This window comes from Bufo gargarizans, chromosome 11 (genome assembly GCF_014858855.1).
Source record: "Bufo gargarizans isolate SCDJY-AF-19 chromosome 11, ASM1485885v1, whole genome shotgun sequence".
Taxonomy (NCBI): Eukaryota; Metazoa; Chordata; class Amphibia; order Anura; family Bufonidae; genus Bufo; species Bufo gargarizans.
Window position 1 is genome coordinate 39,871,893 of NC_058090.1, and position 15,792 is coordinate 39,887,684.

Here is a 15,792-nt window from a genome sequence, read left to right on the forward strand (position 1 = left end):
AAATACCGTCGCACAGCCAGTTTAAAAAAGCGGACACGCAACTATTTTAGTCGCAAGTCCCTAAATCTGCCCCAATGTGTTACCTGGTGCGGATTTGATGCGTTTTTGTCTCAGATCTCGTTCCTTCCACTGCAGAGGGTGAAATTCCGCACCTAAAATCGTGCAAGCGATTGTCATGCTGTGGATTTCGTAAATCCGCATGTCAGGTCAATTTCCGCGTAGAAGAAAGAAGTGTACATTTGTCTGATCTCATTCGCTACTACTGTATTACGCTACGGTTTTTTCCTGCATGTAAAGCCGGACAGAAAAAACGCACGTCGTGTGCAGGCACCCTAAACTAGGCAAAACCATGTCAATTGTAAAGCGCAGGCAGCTAGAGGGTTAATACCCGCCTAATGCAGCTCTGTGCGGAGGGAGCACACCTTAGCAGACTTTTGAAAGGGGATTCTGCAGAGATCCTGGGAGAGATGCAACAGACACTGGGGGAGCCATGTCGGCGACAGACCTGCTTATGTCACATCTTCTCTATGCTCGTTGCTAGTCATTTTTGCAGGAACGTGCCCTTAGCCTTTAGCCGATCTGTTGCATAAATTTCCGTGTGACTCTGGTTGCAGAAATCCATGCACCTGCTGCAGAGACAGCCGCCTTAGATCAGATGATCTTCCACTATGGAAATTTCTGCAACAAATCTGCCATTTGTGACTATACCCGAAGGTACACAGCCTCCCACCAGCTGAATAAGTTAAGGCACATGCTGGTGAAAGCCTACAGCACAAATCACAGACTTCTGTGGACTCCTCCTCGTCACGTGACTGATCATATAACGTCACCATAGGTCCTTTAGCCCACTAGCATCTACCTCGTACAGACTGCACTTTGTATGGCTCAGGAAAAGGAGGAGACATCAGAGTTCTCTGTGGCAGGAGCTGATTCTGTGCCTTCTCGTACTGTACGGTCGCCTGCCTGCGGACGTCTACCTACGGCATAGCTCTCTGTCGGACGTAACGAGGGGATTCATTTCGCAACGTGGACCGTTGAATGACTGGGTGTCACCGGATTAAGGTGCACAGTGCAGTTTCATTGACAGGAGGCAAAGTATAGGGTTGTCTCTAGCTGCTACATTCCCCTGCAGCAGGTAAAAACATGGGGGGGCTGGTAAGCTGCCTTGGAATGGTTGCCATGCGTATCTTCTGATCATCATCATCATCATCATCTGTTGATTCAGAAGAAGAAAGAGATCAGGATCTAGGAGCTTGCGAGATCTCCATATCTGTGAGGTTGCAGGACCACAGGTTGTATTGCTTGACCATCTATCTTGCATGCTTGTTATTAGTAGGAGCCATCGATCAGCTGGAGAAAGTCAATGGCTAGAAGCTGAACTGAAGATCAAGCGTTAGGTGATCCTTACCTCGAGCGCTCACTTGGATTAGTTCCTTTAACAGACTTTGCCGGACGTGGTGAAGGCTCCCCCCCCCCCATCAGGAGAATGGATGGATGGTGAAGAAGCATGATCTACCCCGGCCTGGCTAGCCTCATCAAGGGGCTCCTTTTAGCTACCGTGACACTAGGATGGGCAGGTAAGACGGGGAGAAGTACTGGGTCAGATTCAGGGAGGGGACGGTACAATGACAAAAATTCTTTAAATAGTTATGCTCCTGCCAAGATATACTAGGTCTTGCATGTCAACGACTAATTAAATTCAGTCCCTGCTGTGTACTTATAGACTGAGCAATAAAGATAATTCTATGTATCCGTCATAGGTGTCACCGATTTATTGTTTCAAGGAAAATGATAGTAGCATCTAATGTTTCATCGACCAAGTACAAGGTCCTCTTAGGTCCTCCTGGTGATCTAGGGATAGTTACTGCTACTGTTAAGATATTAGGTGCCCTTACAGTGGAGCACATTTTGCAACCACGACAAACTTTTATGGCATGGCGTCCACCTTGGAGAAGTGGACTGATTGTTACAGAGGAAAATGGTGCTATGGTCTAGAGATGAGAGCGTGAAGGTCTTCTTCCTTAGGCCTCTTGCACACGAACGTGCGCGCCCCGTGGCCGTGCTGCGGCCCGCAATGCACGAACACCAACCGTGGGGAAGCCGCAGCGGATCACGGACCCATTCACTTTAATGGGTCCGCGATCCGTCCGTTCCGCAAAAAGATAGGACATGTTCTATCTTTTTGCGGAACGGAAGTACGGGACGAAACCCCACGGAGTGCTTCCGTAGGGTTCCGTTCCGTGCTTCCGTTCCGCATCTCCGGATTTGTGTACCCATTCAAGTGAATGGGTCCACATCCGTGATGCGGAAGGCCCACGTAACGGCTCCCGTGCAAATGCGGTCCGCAATACGGCCACGGAGCGCATACGTTCGTGTGAAAGAGGCCTTGGGAGGGTTCTTTGGTTGCCCAATGCATGGCATTTATGTTGGATAATGGAGTTGAGGTCTACATAGGCTTGAAGAGGTGGTCAGTATATTTCCATGGACCGTGACTTAGGGTACCTGCACATGAGTGCAGATTTTCAAAACAGAAAATCTGCAAGTTGTTTTTTTTGTGTGCGTATTTCTGTGTGTTTCCGCAGATCCCACCCTTGCATTGAAAAGGGTGATATCCGTACCAAAAATCGCACAAACAATTGACGCGCTGCAGATTACAAAATCCTCATGGCAGGTCAATTTCCGCACAGAAAAAAATAAGGAAAGTCTACGTGCGATTTTATCTAATCTCATACACTTTGCTGGAGCTGTATTACGCTGTGGTTTTTCTGCACAGAAAAACTTGCATAACTTGCATAATTCGCCACGTGTGCACATAGCCTTAGGCTTCATTCACACAAGCAAGTTTTCTGTCCTGGATGCGATGTGTAGCAAACAGATCCTGACACCATCCACAGGTAAGTCCACACCTTCCAGAGTTTCGTGCACCTGCAGCAGAAACAGCAAATCTGCTGTGTGCGAATACACCCTTAAGAGCACGGCTTTCTAAATAACCGTAATGTCAATCTCCACTTATCGCAGCTTGATCTGTGTTTTGTTAGAAAGCTTATCACACCTATGACGGCTCACTGACGCATCATTTATGACCTGAAATGAACATACAGGTGACTACATCTACACGGTGCACATAGGATGTAGGAGACGGATTAATAGCGCTGTATGATGCACGCGTTCAGGAGCCATAAAAACTCTGCACGTTGTGCCAAATCTATTACATTTATGGGGGGGGGGCACTGATAAATTTGGCAGAATTTTCTAGTCGTGTTAGGTATATTTTTCTGCCTCGTGACTGGCGTAATATCTCTTACAAGGGTGTGTATTTTTTTTATTTTTTTTTTATGGATGACAGTGGTTAAAAAAAATTAAACATAGTCACCCTCACCATTGCCTTCCTGCTGCCATTACCATGCTGCTCTAAATATTATGGTCCTGGTTAGGAAATGCCTGCTCAACCAATCACTGGCCATAACCCTGACCTGCTCAGCCAGTGATTGGCTGAACAGGCTCTTCCTGCCACTTGCCGTGTGTTGAATCGGGACCAGGAAGTGCAGAGCAGCACAGACCGAGGCTGCATCGGAACCGCAGCACGAGGGGATCCGTGGGGGTGAGCATTCTGTTTGTCATATATATAAAACAAAATGTAATGCCATAGGACAACCCCTTTAATAATTTGTACCAAAAACTTGTGCATGTTTTAGTGAAAATGGCACATTTTATGGCTCCCATTAGACCCATCCCAATATTTGACCAGTTTACAACAGAATAGACACCATTTCCACCACTGTGTCCTAACAGGACGCATGGCAGACACTAATCGCTATGCAACCATGCTATATGTCTTGGGTAGCATTGACACTTCCGTATCCATGATGACATCTGCGACAAGATGGACTGAGTGCCCTGGTAATCTCTGGCTTCACAAGCCCTCCATTTGGCACCACCTAATTTTTCGAGTGAAGGTGACATTGTTTATATCTGTGACAAGATGGTCAGTGGTTCATCCGTGAACGATCTCTGTTTGATCCATGTGTCCGTTTTTTTGCCCTCCGTGTCTCATCCGTATTTCGCGGACACCACTCAGCTTAAAATAATGTCTAGAACATTTCCTAGCCACGGTCCGTAAAAAACACGGATGCCATCCGCGTTGTGTCCGTTTGATGGATCCTTAAACATGGATAAAAATAGGGCATGCTTCCGTGGTGGAACCCAGGAACGTGGAGTACCCGGGCAACACTCCTCCGTGATTCACTGACATCTGAATTAGGCTAAATGCACACGACCGTATGTGTTTTGCGGTCCGCAAATTGCGATATTGCGGATAACATCCGTATACCATCCTTTTTTTTTTTTTTGCGGATCCATTGTAACAATGCGTAAAACGGACATTGGGATACAGAACGGACTTACGGATGCGGATAGCACACGGTGTGCTGTCCGGATTTTTTGGGCGGAACCATTGAAATGAATGGATCTGCATCCTATCTGCAAAAAAAACTTAATGGACACGGAAACAAAATACGTTCGTGTGCATGAGGCCTTAGGCCTCATGCACACGACTGTTGTTTTTGTGGCTCGGGTGCGGACCCATTCACTTCAATGGGGCCGCAAGAGATGCAGACAGCACTCCGTGTGCTGTCCGCATCCGTTACTCCGTTCCGTGGCCCCACAAAAAAATATAACATGTCCAAAAATAGGCATTTCTACAATGGGTCGCCTGTTCTGTTCCGCAAATTGCAGAAGGCACACAGGCGGCTTCCGTGTTTTGCGGATCTGCAATTTGCGGACCGTGAAAAAAAACGGAACGGTCGTGTGCATGAGGCCTAAGGCCTTACAAGGAGAATGGCTGAACCAAAACACTGGATACTTGCAAATGACTTCGCTATGACCACGTAGTACGGTATTTGCAGTAACTGCTTATATCCGATGTATCGAGAATGAGAATTTATTTTCTTAAGAAAAGAGCAATTGTTGTTTCTTCTGCTTCCTGCGCAGCATTAATTGGAAGCGCAGTGCATCTCCCCGCACTACACCAGTCCTTATGGGCATTGTCTGATTAAGCAGGGGGTGTTGGTATGTTGCCCAGCAAGGTCTCAGCGTCCCATTGTGACAGCAAATGGTTACGTAGCTGCTGTGTAATGACAGCGATATGATAAAATATTAAATATCTTTCTCCTTGGTTGAGGCTATGAGTCACACTCCTGCTGCGCCTCTGTTGTCAATACTGTATATAAAAGAGCTCGGCTTCCTAGGTAAGTGATTAGAGTATTTGAAATAGGAATAAAACGACAGTACTTCCTGGCCTTACCGCCTTCTGTCCAATAAATCAAGTACTGCGCCGTCCTACCTGGCAAGAAAATTATTAAAAGCCATGGCATTTGCCAGCGGGCCTCACAGCTAGCAGTAGATCTGCGATTTTGACCCATCCTATTGATTTGTGGTGTATGTTTTAGTACGATATAGTGGAGCTGAAATTATTTTCATGGAACCCCAAGTGCAAGGGTTAACCTAAAGGTGGATTTAGATGTGCAGATGAACATTGACGAATATCTGCCCGTGTAAAGGAGCAGCCGATCAATGGACGAGCGAAAACGCTCCTCCGTCGTTTCCTGCATTTCTGGGCAGCAGATCGTTCTAAACAGAGATCTGCTGCCCAGAGACAATGCAGCTGAGTGAGGACGAGCGATCGTAATAGCGACCGCTCATCCTCATACTGTGGAGGTGATCACTCCGCTGAGCGAGCAGCCGACTGCTGCTTCAGCCCGTGTAAGGGCTCTTTCACACTTGCGTTTTCCGGATCCGTTGTGTACTCCATTTGCCGGAATTACACGCCGGATCCGGAAAAACACGTAAGAACGCATAATGTTTTCTTTCTGGATGCGTCTTTCCGGCTTTTTTGGCAAGATACTGATCCGGAAATCCTGAAGCCAACAGCATCGTTTTTTTTCTGGATCCGTCGTACGGATCCGGGAAAAAAACGTTGATGTTGGCTTCAGGATTTCCGGATCAGTCTCTTTTCGCGCCAGCCAAGCCCTTCCTACTTCCTGGCGCAGGCGTAACTTCCGGATCCGTCGTTGCGTCGTAACACCTGAAGATGTTAGGACGGATCCCGAATAATACATTTCAATGGGCTATTATTCCGGATCCGTCGATGCGGCAGGTGTTCAGGATTTTTGACCGGAGCAAAAAGCGCAGCATGCTGCGGTATTTTCTCCGGCCAAAAAACATTCCGGTCCTGAACTGAAGACATCCTGATGCATCCTGAACGGATTTCACTCCATTCAGAATGCATTAGGATAAAACTGATCCGTTCTTTTCCGGTATAGAGCCCCGACGACGGAACTCAGCGCCGGAAAAGAAAAGCGCAAGTGTGAAAGAGCCCTAAATGTACCTTAAGGCTAGGGCTACAGGATCGCTGGGTAGCGCTGGTCCCTTAGAAATGCATGGGATCGACACAGCAGTCCTAAGAAATCCAACACGGCTGGATTTCTTGCGAATTCTGCAGCGATCTTATTCATTTCCAGCGATCCTGGCCGCCACAAGAGTCACTCCACCAGTGTCGCGTTTAGCCCTAGCCTAAGTGCTTGCTAATAACTGCTGCAGCCCTAGGGGCTTCAATGGACCATGCCTTTTCTCCATATACAAAAGGAAGCTTTATGGAGGGGGTAACCCGCACCCTTTGCTCTCACATGTTTAGCACTTGGCGTACAGTGAAGTTACATAGCGGAGATCGGAGGTTTCTCTGATCTTGGCTGTTAGGATACTGCAACACTGTCAGTTTTTTTATTTTTATATGCAGTTTTTTTGAAGCCAAAACCAGGGGTAAACTCAAAGAAAGAGAAGCCGTATCTGTCCTTTATACTGTCTCTCCTTTGACGATTCGCTCTTGGTTCTGGCTTCCAAAACTGCACGCAGAAACTTGAATTTGTGGTTGTACGCTTACAGTAAGAATATGGCTACGATTGTTATCCGCCCTTCCGGTCCTGATCCTGATGTGGAGTAGTAGCATGTCATTCTTCAGTAATACACACCCATTGTTGGTGGAATATAATGGAATTACTCTGAAATATTTAACATATTCAATTTCCTCTGATTACCTTGATCCTTAAAGGGGTTGTCTCACTTCAGCAAACGGCATTTATCATGTAGAGAAAGTGAATACAAGGCACCTACTAATGTACTGTGATTGTCCATATTGCCATCCTTTGCTGGCTTGTTCCATTTTTTTTTCCATCATGTTATACACTGCTCGTTTCCAGATGTTATGACCACCCTGCAATCAGCAGCGGTGGACGTGGTTGTACACTATAGGAAAAAGCGCCGACCTCTCTGGTGGCCGGGACTGAGGTATGGTGCATAGGCATACATGCGCAGCAGCTCCCGGACACCTCGTATCTGCCCTGCAGCGGTAGCCGCGACCCCTGGAAACGAGCAATGTCACCGCAGACATTGGGAGAATATCGCTAGGATCTAGGACCTCTGGGACCCAGCTTTAGAATGGAGCCCGCAAAGTGAATCATGGCACACTGCGCATGCGCGGCCATCCTCCTTTAATTCCTATGGGAGCACTTAAAAGTGCTAGGCAATTTTCAGCAGTCTTATTGAAATAAATGGGAAGTGCACCGCGCAAGCGCGGCCACCGTTCCATTTGCTTCTATGGGGCTGATGGAAATATCCCAGCCAGCGCTTGGCAGTCCCATAGAAATGAATGGAGGGCGGGCGCTCATGGGCGGTGCGTCTCTCCTTCACTTTGCAGGCTCCGTTCTAAAGATAGGTGCCTGTCCCAGAGGTGGGACCTATACCTATCAGACATTGGGGGCATATCCTAGTGATATGTCCCCAATGTCTTAGGTGAGACAACCCCTTTAACTTTGTCTACATGATAAATGCCATTTGCTGATGTGAGACAACCCCTTTAAAGGTTTCATATGAGCTTGGTGACCACCACTAGTGGTAGATGTTACAATACTCCTAGGGGGTTGTCACAGACTATGACCTGAAAAGCATTGACATCTGCGTTGATATGCAGTTACATTACTATCCTGCTGATACGAGGCTTTAGATCTGGAATTCTATTCATGAATTGGAAAGATAAGAATGCAAAATGCTAAAGGTTATATATAATTGGAAGGTGGAATGGGCACTGCTCATGGTATAGCCAGTTGGTTGCTCTTCTTTCTACCGCTGGTTGTTCAGGGTTGCCCTGGAATCTGTATTGTAGACTGTTGCAGCTTTCAATGGTGGCTTTGTACCTTGATGCAAATACCCTGGAAGTTTATGACGCCTAAGGAACTTTTTTTGCACGGGTCCAGGTGTTAAAGTGCCGCCGATCGCCCTATGTACAGCGCCAAAAATCGTCATTTGTCAGCAGCACGTCAACTTGTGTATATGTGCAAAATGAATTGGGACAAACAATTGTGATAGCGATTGTTTGTCTCCCAATAATTTAGCTTTGGGCCGTGTGAAAAAGCGTTACAGCATTATCCGTGAGTTTTTACCAATGACAGTATTAAAGGGGTTGTGCAGTGGCGTAATAGTGATGACCTATCTTCAGGGAAAGTCCTCAATATCAGATATGCAGCGGTCCAACACCCGGCAACCCCTGCAGTCATCTCTTTGAAGGGTTCGCAGCGCTCCCGTGATCGCTGCTTCCTCTTCAAAGTTTACCTGCTCATCCCTTTCACCTGAATGGAACGAGCAGTTGCAATAACACTGCGCCACCGCTACAACGCAGACGACGCGCAGGTAAACCTTGAAGAGGAAGCAGCAATCGGATTGATCCCTTAAGACAGCTGATCGGCGGGGGTACTGAGAGTCGGTGTGGGTCATCGGTAGTACGGCACGGCACAACCCCTTTAAGGCCTATTGCACACGGCCGTTTTTTTTTCCCGTTTACTGGCCGTTTTTTGCGTTCCGTATACGGTCCGTATACGGAACCATTCATTTCAATGGTTCCGCAAAAAAAACTGAATGTACTCCGTATGCATTCCGTTTCCGTATTTCCGTTTTTCCGTTCCGTTTTAACATAGAACATGTCCTATTATTGCCCGCAAATCACAGTTCGTGGCTCCATTCAAGTCAATGGATCCAAAAAAACGGAACACATATGGAAATGCATCCGTATGTCTTCCGTTTCCGTTCCGTTTTTTCCTGAACCATCTATTGAAAATGTTATGCCCAGCCCAATTTTATCTATGTAATTACTGTATACTGTATATGCCATACGGAAAAACGGAACGGAAAAACGGAACAGAAACGGAAACACAACGGAAACAAAAAACGGAACAACGGATCCATGAAAAACGGACCGCAAAACACTGAAAAAGCCATACGGTCTATAAGAACAAAAAAAAAAAAAGGTGGAAAACCATAGCAATTTAGGACTGGATCATGGTTGGTGAAAGACTATGGCTGATGAGGATATCTAGGAAGTGCAGGATAGCGCTACATGGTGGTGGAGCTTTGATAGTAATTATGTATGTTAGATGGTTTCTCGCGATCTAATTTTTGGCCATCCCGCCAATGCTAGGAATGTATCGAAATACGTATACCTGCTCCCACCTTCTAGTTGCACTGACATAAATGTGTAGAGTCAATCTGAGCTTGCACGTTTATGGCTACAGACCGCCTGCCTCCTATTTCTACTGCCATTTAATGATGAGTTTGTTATTTACATTTTTGTTACATTTGAGCTTCTACTTTGTTGTCATTTGTATCTTACATTAATAGTGATACATAGAAGACCTGCTGGTGACCACATTCCATCCATATTTAGAAAATGCTTATAGTGCAGTATGATAGCGGTATTTTTTTCTGTGGGATTTCAGTGCTCAGGCTCGCTACAGGAAACGGATATAAATCCTATCTCTCATCTCTCTGGGGAAGCTTTCTAGCTTCTGTTGTTACACGTCTCAGGACTCTGACATCACAAATCTTTTTTTTTTCTGTTTCCTTTTTTTTTTTTTTTTTTTTTTTTTTTTTTTTCAATCCATGAGTCAGAACAGCTCAAAGTTCCACTAAATCCTCAAACCTCTGGGTCTGACTGTAGTGATTTACTGAGAGAAAGGCAGAAGATGGAAATATATAACCTCAGGAGAAAATAACCAAATACATAATTGAAATTCCTCTTCTATTAGGGTGCTGCCACACGTTCGGGTTTTTGAAGCTTAGGGTACTTTCACACTAGCGTTTTTCTTTTCCGGCATAGAGTTCCGTCACTAGGGGCTCAATACCGGAAAAGAACTGATCAGGCATATCCCCATGCATTCTGAATGTAGAGTAATCCGTTCAGGATGCATCAGGATGTCTTCAGTTCAGTCATTTTGCTTTTTCACGACGGACATAATACCGCAGAATGCTGCGGTTTTATCTCCGGCCCCCAAAAAATGGAACACATGCCGGCCTTTTTTCACTCCATGTGCTGTCCGCATCCGTTGCTCCGTTCCGTGGCCCCGCAAAAAAAAATATAACCTGTCCTATTCTTGTCCGTTTTGCAGAAAAGAATAGGCAGTTATATCAATGGCAAATCCGTGTTTTGCCGATCCGCAGTTTGCGGACCGCAAAACACACAACAGTCGTGTGCATTAGGTCTTATATGTATAGGGGCCTTTTAGACCGGCTGTCAAGACCTGCACCAGATTTATCACCGGGGCTCAGGCTGGATGATAAATGTGGTGCAGGGGTAGCCCCATTTAGGCAACTATTGGTTAGCTTACTTTGAAACACGAGAATTCTGGTGCAATTTGGCACAAACCGGTTCAACCTTAGGCCACGTCTCTTTCCATTGAAGTCAAACTCGCTTTCCTGTTAAGCCTGACCCCTTTTTCAGAATAGGTACAAAAACGTTCTCTAACCCTAGATGCACCAAACTGCACCACTTTTTGGCACAATTTAAGCCAAAAGTAGTAGCACTCACACAAGTAAATGTGGGCGAATGTCTCTTGCTCTGGAGGACCCCGCATCGGCAGTGCAATACATGAAACACACGTTAATGTCAATAGTCACCATGTAATACTCCATTTCCCCATCGGTGGCACTGTAGGCGTATTGTGAGGTTACAGTTTACTTTCTCAGCTGCAGGACGTCCTCTGGTCAGCTTGCTGCCTGCAACGGAGATCAAGCAAAATTATGCCCCACCTATCCCGTCATGGCCCACCCATTCAGATGCTCCAAAATAGAGTAGAAACTGTATTTGAAACCACCAGGTACTAAGTGGACTATTGTGTGTTTTAGGCTGTGTTCACATTATCAGAATTATTATTATATTTTTTTCCTGAGGAGCAGAAACACCGGTAACTAATGTGTCAGATCCCTCAAATGACTGAGACCAGGAGCACCTGAAAACACCATTGGCATATAATAGAGTCCTTTGGGCTCTGCCTTGGGGTCCATCATTTGTCCTGGAAGAATAGCACTGCTTCCTATGCTGTTCTTTCTGCCCAATATACGGGAATTCCCTCATACAGGCTCTGGCTGGAAATGTGAACAGAGCCTTATTCGCGCAGCGCTCCCAGTGCTGCAGCATTCCGTTAGGCTGTATACCTCAGTATGTCTTGTAGCCAGACAGTTACTGTTTCCCTTTAATAAGGAAATTTTTAAGACCGTAAGACCAAAGGGGGCTGACAAGATAAAAATGAAGAGCTGCTACTAATTAACGGCTTTGTTTCTCGTACTCCATATATTTCCAATAAAAGTGGAAGTTGATTTTTATTACTGTTGGCAGCACCCATGACATACATCGGTGATGATGAGCATTGAGGTTTGGTATGGACTGTTCTGCACATCGCGTCCTTATTTTTCTAGCAGTGAATTGCACAGTGCTTTTAAAATACTAACCAAAAAAAACCCACAGGAGACGAGCATGTAGATGACTAATTCTGTGTGATGTAGAGGCCGCAGCTCTGATCCTAGCGCTGCTGATCAGTGGGGGTGCTGAGAGTCAGACCGCCATCAGGCCTAGTTCACACGAACGTATGGCTTTTATAGTTTTTTGCGGTTCGTTTTTCACGGATCCGTTGTTCCGTTTTTGAGTTCCGTTGTGTTTCTGTTCCCTTTCCGTTTTTCCGTTCCGTTTTTCCGTATGCCATGTACAGTATACAGTAATTACATAGAAAAAATTGGGCTGGGCATAACATTTTCAATAGATGGTTCAGGAAAAAAGGAACGGATACGGAAGACATACGGATGCATTTCCGTATGTGTTACTTTTTTTTGCGGACCCATTGACTTGAATGGAGCCACGGAACGTGATTTGCGGCCAAATATAGAACATGTTCTATCTTTCAACGGAACAGAAATACGGAAACGGAATGCATGCGGAGTACATTCAGGTTTTTTTTGCGGAACCATTGAAATGAATGGTTCTGTATATGAACCGTATACGGAACACAAAAAAACGGCCCGTACACTCGCAAAAAAAACGTTCGTGTGAACTAGGCCTCAATCTGATACTATGCCCAGGCCATCGATATTAAACTTTTGGACAATCCCCTTAAGGCTATAGTCGCACAGTACAGTTTGTAGACAAAAATAAGTATTTCCTGTTATAATTTTCCTCTCTTTTGGATGCACATCAATAACCTGCCCGGGAGTTCAGCTATTTTTTAATCTAAGTTATAAAATACTAATGAATGCATCTAGGGCATTGTTAAAGGGGTTGTCTCACTCAGCAAGTGGCATTTATCATGTAGAGAAAGTTAATACAAGGCACTTGCTAATGTATTGTGATTGTCCATATTGTCTCCTTTGCTGGCTGGATTCATTTCTCCATCACATTTTGCCGCCGCCGGTGCAGCGCAGATATGAAGTGGCTGGAACGGGATCTGCTGCGCATGTGCACCTATGCACATTTCCATGTTTCGACCACCAGAGAAGCTGGCACTTTTTTCTATTGTGCAAGCACGACCACCACTGATGGATACAGGGTGGTCGTAAACATGGAAACGAGCAGTGTATAATGTGATGGAAAAATTAATCCAGCCAGCAAAGGAGGCAACTATGGACAATCACAATACATTAGTAAGTGCCCTGTGTTAACTTTCTCTACATGATAAATGCCATTTGCTGAAGCTGACCCCTTTACAACTCTTTATGAAATCATTTTGTATCAAGTTTTTTTGGTTTGTTTTTGCCAGCGTGCTATAAGCAGAAAATGATTTATAGCTAGGGATGAGCGAAATTTCATGTTATGAAATTCGTTTGTGCTTCGTTTGGTTGTAAAAGCAGAATTGCGTTATGGATTCCGTTACCACGGACCATAACACAATTCTATAACGGAATGCCTTTAGAGGTATTCCATTATTCATTCTGTCATAGTAGAAGTCTATGGCCTGCATAACGGAAACGGAACGGATCTGTTTTTAAGCCCATATACTTCTATTATGATGGAATGAATAACGGGATGCCTCTAAAGGCATTCCGTCATAGAATTGCGTTATGGTCCGTGGTAACGGAATCCATAACGCAATTCTGCTGTTACCACTAAAACAAATTTAAGAATATTAAATTCGCTCATCTCTAATTATAGCTTTTGTAACTCATTTTTTATCTAACAAATGGGCACACCCAATGCCATACTCCTGTTCTACATAGGATTCTGCTGATGGCTGTAAACGTTAAAGGGAACCTGTCATCAACCTTGTGCTGCCCATACTAACAGCAGCATAAAGTAGAGAAAGGCGACTTGATTTCAGCGGTCTGTCATTTAGAAGTTGGTTGCTGAGAACCAACATCACAATCCTTGCAGACTGGGCCTCGAAAAGAGTCACGGCCTCCTGAGAAGAGTCCTGGTTATTCATGATCTCCTGCTCTCCTGCTCTCCTGCTGATGGCTGACAGTCTTCTACCTAGTTCTCTCCCTTTCCCTCTAGGAGAGAACTGCCAATCATCAGCAGATGGGGAGAGAGCAGGAGATTAGGAATAACCAGGACTCTTCTCATGTAGATTTGACTCTTTTCAAGGTCCGGGCTGTAATGATTATGATGCCGGTTCTCAGCAACCACTTACTTTTAGGGTACTTTCACATTAGTGGCAGGGGAGTCAGGCAGACTGTTCTGGACGGTGAATAGCCTGTCGGATCTGTCCTGCCGCTAGTTCACGTGTGGGGACGGAGCGGCAGTCCGGGGACACACGTGAACTAGCAGCAGGACAGATCCGACAGGCTATTCACCCGCCGGAACAGCCTGCCGGACTCCCCTGCCGCTAGTGTGAAACTAGCCTTAGCTCATGAGTGACACACCGCTGAAATCAGCATTTCTGTCACTAATTTATGCTGCCCTCAGTGAGGTGAGGATAAAGTTGATGATGGGTTCCCTTTAAGATATTACACAAGAAATAGGTGCTTCTTGGCCAAGCATAATTTACTAGTGCACTATTACTACTGTCTGCTGCTACTTACCTGGCTGGTTTGGCCACACTGTCCTATCTACAAAACTAATGGGTATTAAAGGGCATCTGTCAGCAGTTTTGTACCTATGACACTGGCTGACCTGTTACATTTGCACTTGGCAGCTGAAGGCATCTGTGTTGGTCCCATGTTAATATGTGTCCGCATTACTGAGAAAAATTAGGTTTTAATATATGCAAATGAGCCTCTAGGAGCAACGGGGGCGTTGCCATTACCCATAAAGACTGTTGTAACGGACGTTCCCATAGCAGGTACCAGGAGATCGAAGAAACTGGCAACTCGTGGGTTAAATTGACAAGTTCCCTGTGGATCTTATTGTGACTGTGTTTTGGTGAATGCCACACCCCTTGCTTCAGGTGTTGCTTGTTGGTAATTTACCTTTCCCATAAGTAGCCGCTTCTCACTCTTGGAGGTGCAGGTTTATAGATTTTCTTCCTGTCTTCTTACTAGCTGGTCGGTTGTACCCTGTGGTGCTTCTGGAGTTGCCAGTTTTCTACTTTCAGATAAGTCTTGTCTTAGTGTTTTGTGTTTGTTATATTCCCTGTTGTTTGTATCTGGGCCTGAGACAGAGACTTCCATTCGTCCATCTGGGGAGGAATGGGTTGTCTCTGGTTCTAACCTCATATAAGGGCCTAGGTATCCTGCATATAAATATTCCTACCTTCAAGGTCTATTCATATTGATAGGTAGTCAGGGCCCGGATTAGGGTTGTTTAGGAGGGGACCTGTTCCTTCCCTAGTTTCCAGGCCCAGTTACTGTTCCCCTTCCCTCCTGTGTGTAGTGTGGAGTTTTTCCCCCACACTGACCGTGACACCTGTGCTCTCTCTGCAACTGCCGCACCCTCTGCACTTTGACAGGACCAGGCAGTGAAAATGTCATAACCCCTGGTCCTGTCAATCAAAGTGCAAAGGGCACAGCAGCTGCAGAGAGAGCAGAGCCTCTAGGTGTAATGGCAACGCCCCCATTGCTCCTAGAGGCTCATTTGCATATATTCAAGCATCATTTTTCTCAGCAATGCGGGCACAAAGGAACATGGGACCAAGACAGATGCCTTCAGCTGCCAAGCGCACATGTAAGCCAGTGTCATAGGTACAAAACTGCTGACAGATGCCCTTTAACTTCGTGCATTCACTGAGCTATCTGAGACTTTTTCCTTGAGGGTAAAATAACACAAGGTTGTCAATTAAAACCCGTATCTTCTTTCATTTGGCTGTTAGAGAATAATTATAATAAATCTTGGCATACAGTATGAGCTGCTTCCCAGTAATTAGAACTTTTATCAACTCCTGTTAGTCTCATTAGTGGAACCAGTGGAGCTGGACTATCTAGGAGACACATGTAAGCCTCTATTCATATTTTACCTCACAGTAATTTCATCGCATTAGTCAATCAAAT

The 15,792-nt window shown here is 45.5% G+C and overlaps 1 protein-coding gene across 1 annotated transcript in view; it reads left to right on the forward strand.

Moving 5' to 3' along the window:
* Positions 1 to 555: 555 nt before the first annotated feature.
* TYRO3 (TYRO3 protein tyrosine kinase) overlaps positions 556 to 15,792 on the forward strand; it is a 147,129-nt gene continuing 131,892 nt past the window's right edge. Inside the window, exon 1 of the mRNA XM_044271805.1 lies at positions 556 to 1,577. Within this exon, the coding sequence (XP_044127740.1) occupies positions 1,508 to 1,577 (70 nt within the window). The 5' untranslated portion in view covers positions 556 to 1,507. The remainder of the gene's footprint in view (positions 1,578 to 15,792) is intronic.